The sequence below is a fragment of the Jaculus jaculus genome, chromosome 6 (assembly GCF_020740685.1).
Source record: "Jaculus jaculus isolate mJacJac1 chromosome 6, mJacJac1.mat.Y.cur, whole genome shotgun sequence".
Taxonomy (NCBI): Eukaryota; Metazoa; Chordata; class Mammalia; order Rodentia; family Dipodidae; genus Jaculus; species Jaculus jaculus.
Genome location: NC_059107.1, coordinates 107,961,304 through 107,979,215, shown reverse-complemented (window position 1 = coordinate 107,979,215; position 17,912 = coordinate 107,961,304). Strand labels below are relative to the sequence as shown.

Genomic DNA, 17,912 nt, shown 5'->3' with positions numbered 1-17,912 from the left:
TGAAATAAAAGAGACTAATGGAGAAAGAGAAGGGACATGATGGACAGTGGATTTGTGAAGGGGAAAGTGGGGGAAGAGAGGGAATTATCATGGTTTAGTGTCTATAATTATGGAAGCTGTCAACAAAAAAAGTTTGTAAAAAAAAAAAAAATCTGGGCCATGAATGTTTGTAGCCCCAGTCCTACAGGAGAGCAGAGACCTGAAAATCACTGAAGTTCACAGAAAAATGGCCAATTCTGGGATCAGTAAGAGACTTTGGCTCAAATAACAATGGGCAAAAGAGTGATGAAGTGGGATACCTGATAATGTTCTGCTATGGTTACCACAGGGAAGTATGCCCACTACAAGGGCTACTGCATGGGCACATGCACACACCACACATAAACCACACTTCCCCTCACCCCACTAGATCTTGAGCTGATTCACAGTGGTATACATCTTTTGGGGGGGGTGGGGGGACCTTGGTTTTTTGAGGCAGAGGCTCACTCTAGTTCAGGCTGACCTGGAATTCACTATATAGTCTCAGGGTGCCCTCAAATTCGGGGCAATCCTCCTACCTCTGCCTCCCGAGCGCTGGGATTGAAGGCATTCACCACCACGCCCGGCTTACGGTGGTATATATCTTTCCTCAGGGGGTGAAGGAGGATAGTAAGTGTGACGTTACCCTGGGCTTAATAGTTTCAAAACATCATCATCATCAACAAAACAATGGTAGTTTATGAGTAACAATCACTGAATATACGTAAGAAGAAAGTGAAACAGTGGCTGTTGGCAGGGTCAGAATCATCTAGAGACTCTGCTGGGCCTCGTCTACAATTTCCTATGGAGTGGGGTCCTGACATCTATATTATTAACAAGTTTCCAGGCAAGGCTGGTCCTGATGGTTCAGGCATTATTCTGTGAAACACTGCTGGAGGACACTGAAAAAAACTTTAAATAATCATTTTGGGGCTGGGTGTGGTGGTGCACACCTTTAATCCCAGCACTCAGGAGGCAGAGGTAGGAGAATTGCTATGAGTTTGAAGCCACTCTGAGACTACATAGTGAATTACAGGTCAGCCTAGAGGGAGACTCTACCTTGAAAAACAAAAACAAGAAAAACAAACCATTTTGGGGGTCGGTAGACATAGGTGCTATTTTTTTTTTTTTTTTGGTTTATAAATTCACCCTTCATAAAATAATTTTTAGGGCTGGAGAGATGGCTCAGTGGTTAAGGTACCTTCCTGGATAAAACAATTTTTCAGGTCTCTATTGGGAAAGGAGATACAAATCATTACTTTATGAATAAACATAATGCAATATTGTGAAAATTAACTTTAATCTAGCTACTCTGATGTTTTTAGACTCGTGTCATTAAGCCATTTACTTATCTGTGCTTAGATTCTCATAAGAAATCTAAATCTCACAAAAATTCCATTAAAATGAGAAGCTCTAGGCTTTCAAAACAAGCAAACAAACAAACCAGTTTCAATTGAAAGTGTTCATCATATGCTGGTACTGAAGTAAGTATCCATTAGGCCTAGGAGATGGTAAGACAAGTTGTATGCCAAAAGCAGGGAGAGAATGCAAAACTTTTATAATAAAATGACTACTTATACTGAATTGTGGGCAAATACTGGGGAAGACTATCTCGTTTCTCTGACTTCTAATTACTTTATTTCATAACAATATTTTCCAAATTTTTGACTAACAGTAGGAAAGTTTCATGGAACAGTGATTTCCTAGTATATGATACATGCAATATTTTCTATCCTATTTATAAACATTACTGCTGGGTGTGGCAGCATACACCTTAAATCCTAGCACTGTGAGGCAGAGGTAGGATGATTACCATGAATTCGAAGCCACCCTGAAACTACAGAGTGCCAGATCAGCCTGGGCTACAGTGAAGTGAGACCCTACCTTGAAAAAAACCAAACCAAAAACAACAAACCAACCAACCCATTAAAAGCTTTAGAAACATCCCTATTCTAAGTAGGTTTACATCAATTCTTGACAGTAAAGGAATAGCTCATGTCTTTACAATGCTTATAAATTTTCAAATACTTACTCTCAACAACTTGGTGTGTATGTCTGAAATTTCACCTAATTCTGCTGCTTCTAGGTTGATTTTCATCAACTTTTCATATCTATATGAAAAATAAATCACCAGAAAAATTAAATGAGTATAATGGATTTTAAAAAATATTTTATAACTTGCTCTAATATCATAATCATTTAATAAAAACTTTATTCAAAGTCTATAAACCAGCAGATTATAAGAAAATCATGCCTTCCTGAAGAAGAAATTTTATATATAGAAACTCCCCAACTATCTCTGGTTTTTGTATTCCATCGTGTCAGTTACTATTGGCCAGTATGACAAATTCCACAAACACTTCCCAAGTTTTAAGTTTCATGTCATTCTGACAATTGTGATGAAGTCACATACTATCTGTTCCTTCAGCCTGGGATATGAATCACCCTTTGTCCTGTGGATCCACAGCATGTTACCCACTCCTGAGTCACTTAGGAGTGATATCAGTCATGAGATGAACTGTCAAGTTGCTTGCAGAGCTAGCATGTAGGGTTTGGTACTCTCACAGGTACCTACTGAGACTCTGGGAATGTATGCCTCAGGCATAACTGAGGAGTACCTGTTATACATACTTCTACTTATTTTATTTTTATTTTTTGGTTTTTCAAGGTAGGGTCTCATTCTATCTCAGGCTGACCTATAATTCACCAAGTTGTCTCAGGGTGACCTTGAACTCTTGGTGATCCTCCTACCTCTGCCTCTCAGTGCTGGGATTAAAGACATGTGCCACCACGCCCGGCTCCTACTTCTACTTCTAAATATGCAGATTAAGATAAAATAGAGAAGCCAAATTAATTTCAAATCATTTTATGCTAGGATAATTGTGAAAATACCAGAGTTCAGAATTAAGAGAGGTCAATAATGCTGATTTCATTTACTATATTTCTCCTACAGTATAAACAGTATTATCTTAGAAGGAGGGTTGTCTAAATTATCACTATATTTCACAATATATTCTTAGATATAAAATTAGTAAATTAAGAATAGTAGTTGGGTGTGGTGGCTAATGCCTCTAATCCCAGCAATCAGGAGGCTGAGGTAGGACAATCACTATGAGTTTGAGGCTAACCTGAGCTACAGAACGAGTTCTAGGACAGCTTGAGCTAGAGTGAAACCCTGATTCAAAGCAAACCAATCAACCAAACAAACAGGGGCTGTGGAGATGGTTCTGTGGTTAAAAGCACTTGCTTGCAAAGACAACCTGGCCTAGGTTGGCCGGGGTTCGATTCCCCAGTTACCCATGTAAAGCCAGATGCGCAAAGTGGCACATGCATCTGGAATTTGTTTTCAGCAGCAAGAGGCTCTGGTGTGCCCATTTTCTCTGTCTTTGCAATTAATAAAAAATATACTTAAAAAATGAAAACAAACAAGTAAGCAATCAATCAGTCTAAAAGTCATTCCTAAAAATTTAAAAAATAATATCAAAAGTCTGTTTTAGATAGTGCTTACTTGCTTAGTTGAGTCCAGGCTTTGTATTTTCCTAGATCTTCTGTTTTGTGAGACAGATACCAGATGCTTCTACTGATCACCACCTTGTCATTCAGAAAGGGGGGGAGAAAATGCCACCAAAAAGATGGTGCTCACTTCTCACTAAGAAAATTGGCATTCTCCCTTTGAGACAAAGTGACCACTAACTTAGGGGTTAGCTTCATAACATAAACACTTGGCATGTGTTGAATGTAAAATGTCCCCCACAGGATCATGACATGTGGTCCCCAGCTGTTGGTGGTTTGGGAAGGTAGTTGAACCTTTAGGAGGGGGAGGCTTGCTACAGCAAATGAATCACTGGTGTTGAGTTGTGAGGTTTTATAGCCTGGTACCACTTCCTGTCTATGGATCAATGTGACCCTGGCTTCTGCTTCTTGCCAAAATAAACCCCGTCCTTCCTTGGTCAGGGATTTGATCACAATGAGTAGAGTCATGGCATACCAAACCATGTTAAAGGTACTTAAATGAAACCGAAATAGAACACAATATTTTAAACACTGCTAGTAAAGAAGTATCTACTCACACTTTCACAGTTTTTTCAATGTTTCTGATGCAGAAATCCAATGTGATTACAACTTCTGTCTTTTTATGAACAGTTTCATTATAATCATCTTTAACTAATTCACTGAAAAAAAATTTATTCCTGTAAGTTTATCTTTGGAACTATTTTTACAATTTATCACTATTTACACTACTGTATTATTATTCAAATGTACTTATTAACATTCTTGACAAATTATAAAAGTCAAAATCATCATGTTTTAGGACACTAAAGTATTTCTGTGGCACTTATATATATTTAGGACATTTATATTTTTACAAACCATTACTACTAGTTAGGGTACAGTTAGAAACCTAAGACATTAAATTACATTAGGGAGCAAATATTAATCTATAATTATACAATAAGTTGGGCTGGAGAGATAGTTTTTAGCAGTTAAGGTACTTGCCTGCAAAGCCAAAGGACCCAGGTTTGATTCCCCAGGACCCATATAAGCCAGCTGCACAAGGTGGCACACACATCTAGAGTTCATTTGAAGTAGCTGCAGGTCCTGGTACACCCATTCTCTTTTCTCTCTCTCTATCTTCTTATTTCTCTTTCTCTCTCTCTCAAATAAATAAATAAAATTAAAAATATACAATAAGTTATATAGATTATATATAACTTTTTGTATCAGAAAGTATTTTTTTTTGGTCTAAAATACTGTATCACCAGAATTGTTTTTCTACTCATAGTGGGCTGTCTGGTTTCAATTACTAAACAACTGATTTGATGATCTCTGAAAAAGGATAAACAGTGAAACTTATGTATGTGAAGGGCTTGTAGACTATATGAGGGATCAGCAAACTAAAGCAAAAGGCCTGTTTCTGCATGTCTATAAGTACTATTACCCTTTTGAAAACTTCAAAATAAAGAGAGAGAACATCAATCTCTTAGCTAATGGAGCCTAACATACTGGTAGATCTTTTAAAGAAAAACTCTGCCAACAGAGATCTACATTAAGAAGTATTTTGGGGGGGGGGGCTGCAGAGATGGCTCAATGGTTAAGTGCTTGCCTGTGAAGGCTAAGGACCTCGGTTCAAGGCTCAATTCCCAAGGACCCACGTTAGCCAGATGCACAAGGCAGCACACATGTCTGAAGTTCATTTGCAGTGGCTGGAGGTCCTGGTGTGCCCATTCTCAATCTCTCTCATTCTCTGTCTGCCTCTTTCTCTGTCTGTTGCTCTCAAATAAATAAAAATAAACAAAAATATATTTTTTTAAAAAAATGTATTTTGGGGCTAGAGAGATGACTTAGCGGTTGGGGTACTTGCTTGTAAAGCCAAAGGATCCAGGTGTGATTCCCCAGGACCCATGTAAGCCAGATGTACAAGGTAGTACATGCGTTTGGAATTCATTTACAGTGGCTACAGGCCCTGCTGTACCCATTCTCTTTCTCTCAGAGAGAGAGAAAGAAAAAGAGGGAAAGGGGGAGAGAAAGAATAGGTACACCAGGGCCTCCAAACACTGCAAGTGAACTATAGATGCATACTATACCCTGTGCATCTGGCTTTACATGGGTACTGGAGAATCGAACCTGGGTCTTTTGGCTTTGCTGGCAAGTGCCTTAACTGCTAAGCCATCTCTCCACCTTCTCCCCCCATCTGCCTCTTTCAAATAAATTTTTAAAAAATTTTAAAAATAGGAGAAGTAGGGCTGGAGAGATGGCTTAGCGGTTAAGCGCTTGCCTGTGAAGCCTAAGGACCCTTGTTCAAGGCTTGATTCCCCAGGACCCACGTTAGCCAGATGCACAAGGGGGCGCACGCGTCTGGAGTTCGTTTGCAGTGGCTGGAAGCCCTGGCGCACCCATTCTGTTTCTCTCTCTCTCTCTCTGTGTCTGTCGTTCTCAAATAAATAAATAAAAACTGAACAAAAAAAATTAAAAAAAAAATAGAAGTATTTTGAGGTGCTAGGGAAATGGCCCAGTGGTTAAAGGTGCTTGCTCTGCAAGCCTGCTGACTGGAGTCGGGATACCCACCAACCAAGTAATGACAGATGCCAAAGTGACATATATACATATGTAATACTAAGGTGCCTATGCAGTGGGAAATGGAGTCAGGAGGATCAGGAAGTTGAGTAGGCACCAGGTCAGACCTTCCCAGCAGCAAACAAAAAATCCTGTCTCCAAACAAGGTGGAAAGGAGAGAAGCAACACACAAAGGTTGTCCTTTGACCTCCATCATGCACCATGGCATGTGCATACCTATACATACACACACACAAATCAAAACTAATAAAGAGCTCCTCAGCATGGTGGCACATGCTCAGTGTGGTGGCAGAGGTAGGAGGACAGTCGTGAGTTTAAGGCCAGCCTGAGACTACATAGTGAATTCCAGGTCAGCCTGGGCTAGAGCAAGACCCTACCCCAGAAAGAAAAAAAAAAGTCTAAAAAACTATAAACTAATAAATAAGAACAAGAAAAGCTTCATTGAGCAGTGTCAGAACAGGAAGAACACATGGTATTAACATATTTAGATTTTTTTTCAGAAACTATTAAAAACAAGGAGGCTTTTTGTGAGTGTGTGTGTATGTGGGGGGTGGGGTGTTTCTGGGGATTGAACCTAAAGGTCTTGAATATGCCAAGAACAAGCTCTACTTACTAGTGAGCCATACCTCCAACACTACAATACTTATTAATGGAAACAGAGAAAGTAGGCTTAGAGATGGACTTGCAAATAGCTTTTTGTGAGTGTGTGTGTATGTGGGGGGTGGGGTGTTTCTGGGGATTGAACCTAAAGGTCTTGAATATGCCAAGAACAAGCTCTACTTACTAGTGAGCCATACCTCCAACACTACAATACTTATTAATGGAAACAGAGAAAGTAGGCTTAGAGATGGACTTGCAAATAGTTTGAAAATTATAGTAAGCACAAGCTTGACAGATACATTATTAACAGCAAAGATGTCTAAATAAGAGTCAGGTGTGCTGGGGACATAAATGGCTTTAATTCCAGCACACTTGGGAAGTGGAGGCAATCTAGACTCTACAAAGAGTTCTAGGCCAGCTCAAGATATTCAGTGGGAACATCTCAAAACCCAAGAGGTAAGAATAAGAATGATAAAATCCTTCATAGAGCTTGGCATGATGGTGCATGTCTTTAGTTCCAGCAGTCAAGAGACTGAGGTAGGACTACTGTAAGTTCAAGGCCACCCTATGTTACAGAGTGAGTTCTAGGTCAGCCTGGGCTACAATGAGACCCTACAGTTAGGGCAGTTGTGAGGGAGGTAAGATAAACTGACGTGAGAATTCAAAAGTTGGCTGGAGAGATGGCTTAGCGGTTATGGCCCTTGCCTGTGAAGCCTAAGAATTCATGTTTGACTCTCCAGGTCCCACATAAGCCAGACACAGCGTAACATAAGCACGTTAGGTTGTACATGTGCACAAGGGGCCACATGTGTCTGGAGTTCAAGTGCAGTAGCTGGAGTTCCTGGCATGCCAATTCTTTCTCTCTCTCATTAAAAAAAAAAAGCTTCAAACTACATGAAGACCAATAAGCAGTTTGTTTTTGTGAGGTGGGGTCTCACTCTAGTCCAGGCTGACCTGAAACTCACTATGTAGTCTCAGGGTGGCCTCAAACTCACAGCGATTCCCCTACCTCTGCCTCCCAAGTGCTAGGGTTAAAGGCATGCGCCACCACGCTCAGAAAGCAGTAATTCTTAAACTTTTCTACTCATTGGGAAAAATGACATTTAGAAATAATAAAAGGTTAGAGGTCAAAATCATAAACACTTTACATTTCTTATGGTCATTTTTAGGAAGGGAGTAAGGAGATCAAATTTCTGTTCTAGACTATCAGTATAAAATGACTGAGAAAAATAGGTTTAAAAACTGCTTGTCGGTCTGGAGAGATGGCTTAGCGGTTAAGTGCTTGATGTGAAGCCTAAGGACCTCAGTTCGAGGCTCAAGTCCCCAGAACCCACATTAGCCAGATGCACAAGAGGGCGCACACGTCTGGAGTTTGTTTGCAGTGGCTGGAAGCCCTGGCATGCCCATTCTCTCTCTATCTGCCTCCTTCTCTCTCTCAAATAAATAAATAAAAATGAACAAAAAAAATAAATTAAAAATCTGCTTGTCAAGGTGAGTGTAAACTCATATGAATGCATCTACCTTTATAAAATAGGCAAATTTACACAGACAAGTATGTCAGTGGTTGCCTAAGACTGGGGGTTTAGTGAAAAATAAGGAATGACTGCTAATGTTCTAGTTACTTTTTTAATTGGTTTTTCGAGGTAGGGTCTCACTCTAGCCCAGGATGACCTGGAATTCACTATGCATTCTCAAGGTGGCCTCAAACTCACAGTGATCCACTTACCTTTGCCTCCTGTGTGCTAGGATTAAAGATGTACACGCCCATACTGGCTTATAGTTTCTTTTTGAGGTGATGAAAAAGTTATAAATATAGTAATGATGGTTACATAACTCTGAACATACATTAAAGCCTATGTATTGTACATTTTAAATGGATGAATTACTTAATTAGGACTTAATAATGCTGTCAAAAAGAAAAAAAATAGAAAGGGTACTTGACTTGAGAAAAAGGTAAGAAATGAAGGAAGATCAGAAGATTCTGAGGACTTAGTGCCTAAAAAGAATAGACTGCTTTAGATTAGGACAATGCTAAAACCTTCCAAGAGAGCAAGATAGTCATGCACCAAGCTAAGCTCTTTGGAAAAGGAATTCACATTTTATTTTTATTTATTTGAGAGTGACAGAGACAGAGAGAGAGAGAGAGAATGGGCATGCCAGGGCTTCCAGCCACTGCAAACAAACTGCAGTCACGTGTGCCCCTTTGTGCATCTGGCTTTTGTGGGTCCTGGGGAATTGAGACTTGAACCAGGGTCCTTAGACTTCACAGGCAAACGCTTAACTGCTAAGTCATCTCTCCAGCCCAGGAATTCACATTTTAAAAAGCTGTTTATGTTTTATAATTCAGACTATTTGTCCTGTCTGTCACAAGGTTATTGTAGAAAATGCATGAAAAATAGCTGCTCAATTTAGTTTTGTAAACTAAGTGCAAAGCAAATATAACAAAATCAAGCATGTGACCCTCATTAGTCTGAAGTGGGAAAGGATCAATGACAGGATGATGGCCAGTTATTTAGTGAGGTCATAGAAGGTAATTTTCAAATTTCAGTTTACTACTTACATCAACCACCGTATCCCTTTTCGCATTAATTCCTGATAAAGTAGCAAGGTACTGGCAATCCTACAGGCATAACACACAACTCCTGTAACTGCCTAATGAGAAAAAAAAGTATTTGGTGCCAACTGTGGAATAGGGTAAGAAAAACATTTATACACACAAAGAAATTTCGGGCTTATATATTTCTATCATGTAAATTTAAAACATAATAAGCTATCAATGTCTAAAAGCTAAGGAGAGATGAGACTAGAATAAGTACTTCATTCTTAACATTAGCTAAACATGAACTGTCTCAATGGAGTGAATTATCTTATGAGTTAAAGAAAGTAGAAAGAACAACATAACTTGGAAAGGGTAGCAATTTGAATAATTTCCTGAGTCATATGGGTAAAACATAATACATAAAAAAAAATACATTTTACTGCTTTCATTACTGGTAAGATAACACAAGTGTTTACATAGTAATTTAATTAAATACTAACCTTAGCCATGCTAGCATCACTGTCTAAATCATAACGTGGATGTACTTTAGGTAGGGAAACTGAAATATGAAGTAGAAGACTTACAATTAGAAATCCTCTATATGGCAAACAGGTCTAAATTAAGTCTAAGTGGAAAAACACTTTAAAGTCTTAAAGTTTAAACTTTTACTGGTTAAAAAACACAAAACAAAATCTCTTGAAACAATAATGCTCATCCTCTAAGTAACTCCAATATTCCTTACACATATCATTAAAAAAAAAAAATTCCTGCCAGGTATGGTGGCACACACCTTTAACATCAGCATTTGGGAGGCAGAGGTAGGAGGATCACTATGAATTCAAGGCCAGCCTGAGACTATATAATGAATTCCAGGTCAGCCTGGGCTAGAGTGAGACTCTACCTCAAAAAAACAAAAATAACAAATTATATATATATATACATATATATATATAGATAGATAGATATAGATATAGATATATTCCAACATAGTGAGCTCAATACTTGTCTATATATCTAAATCAAATACAAAAGACTCAAATATGTGTGTAAAAATCTGGGTAATTCCTTGAGGATGAATAGTTTAAGCAACAGATTCTAAAGCCTGGCACACCACCATATATATATATGATATATACATATAAGATATACTAAACATCTGCTAAAATTTATGATAGAAACACTATTGTGAATGTTATCAAAGTACTAAAGCAATTATAATAAAATATTACACAATAAGTTATTACTTTGCAAAACAAAGTATTTGAGGTAGACATTGAAATAAAATTGTATCTATGAGGGGCTGGAGCGATGGCTTAGCAGTTAACATGCTTGCCTGAAAAGCCTAACAACCTGGGTTTGATTTCCCAGTAGTCACATAAAGAGAGATGCAGAATGGCACATATGTCTGGAGTTTATAGCAACTGGAGGCCCTGACATGCCCATTCTCTTTCTCTTTGCTTGCAAATAATTATATTAAAATATATATATATCTAAAATATATGTATCTTTCAATTTAGTAGCAGTTTTTATAAAATGTTAATGTTTATGCAAGCTTTACATTAACATAATTAACTTTCTAAAAATTATCATCAGTTTCACAATGATGGTCTTCTTTCTTCTATTTTTGCAAGCGTGTGTTGTCCATATGTATAAGTGCTTTGTGGCCCTCATGCTTGCCTGTGGGAGGTTGCTTACCTGTGGATGAACTGCTCCAAAGCTCTTCTGCCTGGTCTTGTTTTGAACTAGAGCCTCCTTTTTACTATTCCAGAGCTTGGAAGGCTCTAAAGAGTCTCAGGTTTTTGTTCCCCTGTGGGACTCGGGTTACAGGTGTACACAGTGTTCCCAACTAGCTGGTTTTTGTGGGATCTGGAGATCTGAACTCAGTTTCAGGCCTTCAAGCTTTCACAGGAAGCACAATTAACCACTGAGCCATCCCTCTGGGCCCTGTTTCTTTAATGGCCAGTAAAAACAATATGAAAAATCCCAACTTACTTTTTTCATATTCTAATCCAGTGGTATTCAGGGATTCCCGAGTTACTACAAAAATAGGATTTTCTTCTGTGGTCTTAGGGAAATGCTGTGCCAGCCTTCCAAGTTCCAGGACTAAGCGACGCCCTTCATAGATAAGTTCTTGATTTGAAGAAATAATTTTAGTTTGCTTATACACCAATTCATGAAATACAGCAGCACTGCATAAAGAAAGTTCAAAAAAAGAGATTTAAAATTTTGGATGAAAATCTGGCTTTAAAATCTTTGAGCACAGTAACATTTATTTCTAAGTGATTTCTAAGATCATAAGCAATTCCTATAAACACATCTTCCCTCCCTCTCCCCCTCTCCCCTCACCCCTCTTTCTCTCCAACTCTTGTATATTAGACATGTTTTTCCTCAATTTCTTAGTGGGCACTGACCTGTAACCCCCACTTCCAGCTTGGGGCTAACATCCACAATGAGCTTTTGATCAGAGAAACCTACAAGGTTTCCCAAAACAATGACAGACTTCTGTCAGAGTACTTGATGACCCACCAAAGGCCAGTGGTAAGACTCCATATGAAGCTGACATGTAAAATGGAATGGCATGGCTGGAAGCCAGGAGAGAGTCAGTCCCCAGTCAGTCAGCGTGTCTAGTGCCAGAAGGTGCTACATGGGCGACTGGGGGAAATGACCAATATCTGTCCAAGCAACTCATTGTCTAACCTAATTAGCAACAAATAACCTGATGTGATGCCCACACAAGTGCAATAGTGGCACACAGCCATGGTGGGGAACCAACTGCTCTTGATTTAGCTAACTGATCCCCTCAGCGGTACAAGACCCATAGCTGGAGCTGGGAAACAAGTCAGAACCATACCCAAACATAAGCCCACTCACCAATATCAAGCTACCATCAATCATGGGGTACAAGAGGGCCTACACCTATCAAACTCTCTATCAAAAAAGTGTTAAAAAAAAAAAAAAGTAAGTGTTATCTCAATTTTCCGGGTGCTAACTTACTCTCCGTTGGAGAATCTGCTTCTCTTTTTCAGATAGATACAGATCCTAAGAAGAGAGCTGCCCCAACATACCTCAAAAGGGGCCCGACTGAAACTAAGGACAATTGGCGAAACAAGCAAGGGTGATGTTTTCCTGTGAACCGGATACCAGCACAAAGGGGAAGGAGACCAACACAGAGAAAAATCAACTCCTACCAAATCAGAGAGTCAGAGCCTCAGAGGCCCCCAACACCTCAGCACTGAAGCAGACCAAAAATGAACCCAACATGGCTCAGGGAAATTTTGCGGAAGAGGGGGCAGAAAGAATGTCAGAGTCACATGTTGGGTCATGATATATGAAGACATTTATCGTACCAATAACCGTGGGCTAACTCCACAATGCACGACCCATTTACATCAACAAGGAGGGTCTAATGGGAGGGGGTAGATCATAGATGAGTCTAAACAATGGTACCAAACTGCCTGTATTTGCTGAAAAGAAAACTAATAAATTAAAATTTTAAAAAAAAGCTTGTTAACATAGAAATTCCATGTAACCTGACTCCTCAGTAGTCAATATTAAAATATAAACACTTATGTAATACATAGTTTTCAATGTTTAAAAATGATAGAAAAGGAGCCAGGCATGGTGGCACATGCCTTTAATCTTAGCACTTGGGGGGCAGAGGTAGAAGGATTGCTGAGAGTTCGAGGCCACCCTAAGAGGAGTACATGGTGGATTCCAGGTCAACCTGAGCTAGAGCGAGACCCTACCTCGAAGAAAAAAAAAAAAAAAAGGAAAAGGAGGGCTGGAGAGGTGGCTTAGCAGTTAAGGCACTTGCCTGCAAAGTCAAAGGACCTCGGTACCCACATAAGCCAGATGCACAAGGAGGCGCATGCATCTGGATTTCATTTGCAGTGGCAGGAAGCCCTGGCATGTCCATTCTCTCTCTTTCTCTTTTCTTGCAAATAAACAATATTTTTTAAATGATGGAAGAGATGGATCATTGGTTATAATGCTTGCTTGCAAGGCCTGGAAGCCCAGGTTTGATTTCCCAGTGTTCACAAAAGCCAGATGCAGAGTGGCAATGCTTCTGGAGTTTGTCTGCACTGTCAGGAAGCCCTCGTATGCCCATTTTTCTCTCTCTCTTCTTGCAAATAAATAATAAATTTTTTTTTTCGCCAGGTATGGTGGTGCACGCCTTTAATCCCAGCACTCGGGAGACAGAGGTAGGAGGATTGCTGTGAGTTCGAGGCCACCTTGAGACTACATAGTGAATTCCAGGCCAGCCTGGGCTAGAGTGAGAACCTACTTAAAAAAAATTTTTTTTAAAGAACTGGAGATAGTACCTGAACAAACCTATGTTTGGTAAGTAAGTAATGTTATTTTCCGCCAGGCATGGTGTTGCATGCCTTTCATCTCAGCACATGGAAGGCAGACATAGGGGGTACTGATGAGTTTGAGGCCACCCTGAGACTACATAGTGCATTCAGGTCAGAGCAAAACCCTACCTCAAAAAAAAAGAAAATGTTATTTTCAAAATGATATTCGGGGGGAAAGTGAGAATACCCTTAATAAGTCTATGAAATTGAAGGATGCCACTGCTGTGATATGGCTCTATCTTAAGCTTCCATTTTGACTGGCTCAGGCTTAGGTAGATCATTTTATGTTCAACTGTACTTTGAAAATAAAAATGATGGCTAGCACATTACCACATGTCAACTTATTTAGGCTACTAAGTAGCAAAATAATTTTGCTATAATCTAATGCTATACTACTAGTACTATTATATTTTTTTAGTTCTTTTGTATTAGCTATAGATTTGATCTGAGTATCTAAAATATTTTATCTATATTCTTTGGGATTTTTGGTGTTTGGGGTTGACTAAAGGCTTCATGCATGCTAAGCAGACACTCACCATTGAGCTATACCTCAGTCCCTCTTTTATGAATTTTATAAGACATCAAACACTTTCATTAGAATTTCTTTAATTTCATTTATTTATTTACAAGCAGAGAGAGAGAGAGAGACAGAGACATGGAATGGGCATGCCAGGCCCCTAGCCACTGCAAATAAACTCCACACACCTGCATTACTTTGTGCATCTGGCTTTACATGGTTACTGGGGAATCAAACCCATGTTGTTAGGTTTTTCAGCCAAGCACCTGCTAAGCCATCTCTTCAGTCCTGCCATTAGAATTTTATCAAAACAGAAACTAAGAACAAAAACATGGGTCTGATTCTTCATTCTATTTTTTTCCCTCCTGAGGTAGGGTCTCAACTCTAGCCCAGGATGACCTGGAATTCACTGTAATATCAGGGTGGCCTCAAACTCACAGCAGTCCTCCTACCTCTGCCTCCCAAGTGATGGGATTAAAGGCATACATCACCATGTCTGGCCCTTTGGCTTGGAACTTTCTATGTAGATCACATTGGCCTTGAATTTTCATAAGTTCTGCTTCTGCTTCCTGAGTGTTGAGATTACAAACTGAGTTACCATACCCAGCTTCTTCATCCTACTCCGAAGTAACTGTATTAACAGCTAGTTGTAAGAATAACACGTGGAGATTCTTATACCCTCATCCAGTATCCCTCAGTGATAGCATTTTTCAACATGTAAAATGTCACCACTAAGGATATTAACTTTGATAACTCAGATTTCTCCAGTTTTACATGCAAGTATACATGTGTTTAGATTTAGTTACATGATGTTTTATCACATGGTTTTATTTTCATTAATGCAAAACAATTTAATGTAAATCAAATGTTGAATATTTTTCTAGTACTCAATGTTTTATGGTACAAATGCAAATAAAAACTAGACCATATTTAATATGAAAACTACACATTTTAAGACACAGACTTTTTGGTTTCTAAAAGAACAGGATAATATACTTAGTAAAGCGTAGCTCACTTCCTAGTATATAACATCTGAAAGCAGTCATAAAATTAGCTTTGTAAAACTTGCACATTTAAGAAAATTAATCCTTTTTATTCCAGAGATAAGTGAGCAGGAATTTACTAAGCACTTAAACTTCATTTTCTAGAGGAGTGGGTCCACTAGTGAAGCTAAGGCATCTTCTCTATTTTCTCTATCACACAACATGTGGACATAAGAACAAAACACAAAGAGGTACTTACGTGTTATAGCTATGAATATAAATCTTATGAGCTGTCATTTGTTGTAGCGAAAAAACATGAATTATCATTCGGTGAAGTATATCACTAGTTTCTGCAAAAAACTGGTCAAAACCCCAACATTTTTCCTGATCTGCTTCAAGGATGTTTGCAAGAACAGGAGTGAGTAGAACCTGAAGTCCCCTAAAATAGTATTGGAAAAAAGTGACTTAAAAGTGAATCTTAGTTTTCAAAAAATATTTTTTATTTATTTGGAAAAATACACATACACACACACGTAGGGCGAAGGGAGGGGTGGAGGAGGGAAAGAATAGGAACACCAGTGTTTTTGCCACTGCAAACAAACTCCAGATGCACATACTACTACATCTGGCTTTTACATGGTTACTGGAGAATAGAAACCAGGCTATTAGGCTTTGCAAGCAAGCACTTTAACCACTTAACCATCTCATCAATCCCAAATCTCAAGCTATTATCCAGGTACCCCTTTGTTCATCTGGCTTTTACATGGGTATTGGGAATAGAAACCAGGCTGTCAGACTTTGCAAACAAGCACTTTAACCACTTAACCATCTCTCCAATCCCGAATCTTATGCTTTTATCCAGGTACAACATATTTGCAACAAATCCAAAATATTGCTATTATCATTATTACTGTATGTTGCATATTCATTATCTGAAATGCTTGGGACCATAAGTGTTTCATATTTACAACTATTTTAAAGATTTTGGAATATATATCTTGTCTCCCAAGTCAAAATATGAAATTTATTCATGTTTCATATACTCACTAGACACATAGCCTAAAGGAAACTTCAGTCTTTTTAGTGAGTCTGCATTTTGTGTGCCCATTAGGTGAGGTGTGGAATTTTCCATTTGTGGTATCATGTTGGCACAGAACAAATTATGGACTCTATCACTAGAGTTTTTTGGTTGCTTGTGTGCATATGCTCACGTGTGGTGTATGCATACGCATGTGCTCTTGTGGTGCCCCATATGCACACCCATGGTGGTGGAACAGAAAGTTGGTGTTTGTTCTTCTACCCATTCTTATGGCACAGTCACTTATTGATCCCAGAGTTTGTTGAGGGATCCACACTGCTCTGCCAGCACTGCCAAGATTATTGGGTCTTTATTCCCCTGCAGGACTGGGGTTACAGACATGTAGCCATGCCCAGCTGTTTATGTGGGTCCTGGGGTTGAATTTGAGCAGTCTCTCAGACCCCGTCAGGCCCTCATGCTTGTATAGGAAGTGCTCTTAACCCCTGAGCCATCTTGCTAGCCCTCACTTACAAACTTTTCAGAAATCCAGATAACCTTCATTTAATAGCACTTGACAATGAATTAATGATTGCAGCATTTCATGTTAACTTCCCTATTATTCTCTTTTATTCTCTCCTTATCAAGTTTCCTCACTTTTCCAAACACATTATCTACACATATGGCTACCCAGGTTGCAGCAGATAATCAGAACCAGATGTTCAAGAGGATATGATAATGGTTTAGTTTCTAGCAAAGGTCTTTATTGTCCTTGTAATATGACACTCCAACACATACTTTTTAAATATTTTATTTTAATTTATTTATTTGAGAGAAAGAGAGAGAGAATATATGGGCATGCCAGGGCTTGCAGCCACTGCAAAAGAACCCCAGATGCATGCATCCTCTGGTGTGCAGGTGAGACATTGCGTGTTTGCATCACTGTGCATCTGGCTTATGTGGGACCTGGAGATTCGAACATGAGTTCTTAGGCTTCACAGGCAAGTGTTTTAACTGCTAAGCCATCTCCCCAGTCCCCAATACATACTTTTATATGTAGCCTTTTTAGTATATAGCTCTGGGAAATAAAATTATTGTGATGATCTAGTAATCAATTACTATCAATTCATTAAAGGAATCATCTGACTAAAAAATACATATACTTTTAAAAATTAAGGTTCAGAACCTTTAATGTTTCCTGTGCTTTCACATTATAAAGCATGTTTGAATAGAATCTTAAATGTGGAATTTCAAAAAGCCATCAAAATTTAAATTTTTTTTTTTTTCAAGGTAGGGTCTCACTCTAGCTCAGGCTAGTCTCAAACTCATGGTGATCCTCCTACCTCTGCCTCCCAAGTGCTAGGATTAAAGGTATGCTCCATACCATTTAAACTATGCTGATTTCACTTTCTGTTGGAAAATCTGTTTTTTTGGTTTTTTTTTTTTTTTTTTTCAGAAGGTAGTGAGACCAGAGGAGATAAATTACCCCTCAAACTTCAGCCAAACCACAGCTGAATCCACAGAAGAGTTGGGGAGACTAGTAAGAGTGCTACTTCCATGCTGAACCTGATAATCAGTGCCAGGGTCTAGGAGACAGACCCTGAGGATACTCAACACCTACCAAAGCAGACCCAGAGGTTCCTAAGAGCTCATCACTGAAGTAACTTAAAATTCAACCACCATGGCTCAGGGAATTTTGTGGAAGGGGGGGGGGGGCAAAAAGATTGTAAGAGCCACAGGTTTGAGACATCATACCCAGAGGCATTCTTTCCCTCCCCCCTCAAAATAACTGACTACTGCTCCCACAACA

General features: G+C 39.0%; 1 protein-coding gene across 3 annotated transcripts in view; it reads right to left on the bottom strand.

Annotated features, from left to right (window-relative positions):
* Tbk1 (TANK binding kinase 1) overlaps nucleotides 1-17,912 on the bottom strand; it is a 55,469-nt gene that overhangs the window by 15,759 nt on the left and 21,798 nt on the right. For 2 of the 3 annotated variants that reach the window (XM_045153489.1, XM_045153490.1), the window contains exons 8-13: nucleotides 15,347-15,526; nucleotides 11,225-11,421; nucleotides 9,733-9,791; nucleotides 9,254-9,345; nucleotides 4,089-4,190; nucleotides 2,051-2,129 (exon numbers count right to left, since the gene is read on the bottom strand). In XM_045153489.1, the coding sequence (XP_045009424.1) occupies nucleotides 2,051-2,129; nucleotides 4,089-4,190; nucleotides 9,254-9,345; nucleotides 9,733-9,791; nucleotides 11,225-11,421; nucleotides 15,347-15,526 (709 nt within the window). The remainder of the gene's footprint in view (nucleotides 1-2,050; nucleotides 2,130-4,088; nucleotides 4,191-9,253; nucleotides 9,346-9,732; nucleotides 9,792-11,224; nucleotides 11,422-15,346; nucleotides 15,527-17,912) is intronic. The other variant, XM_045153491.1, reaches the window with a different exon arrangement.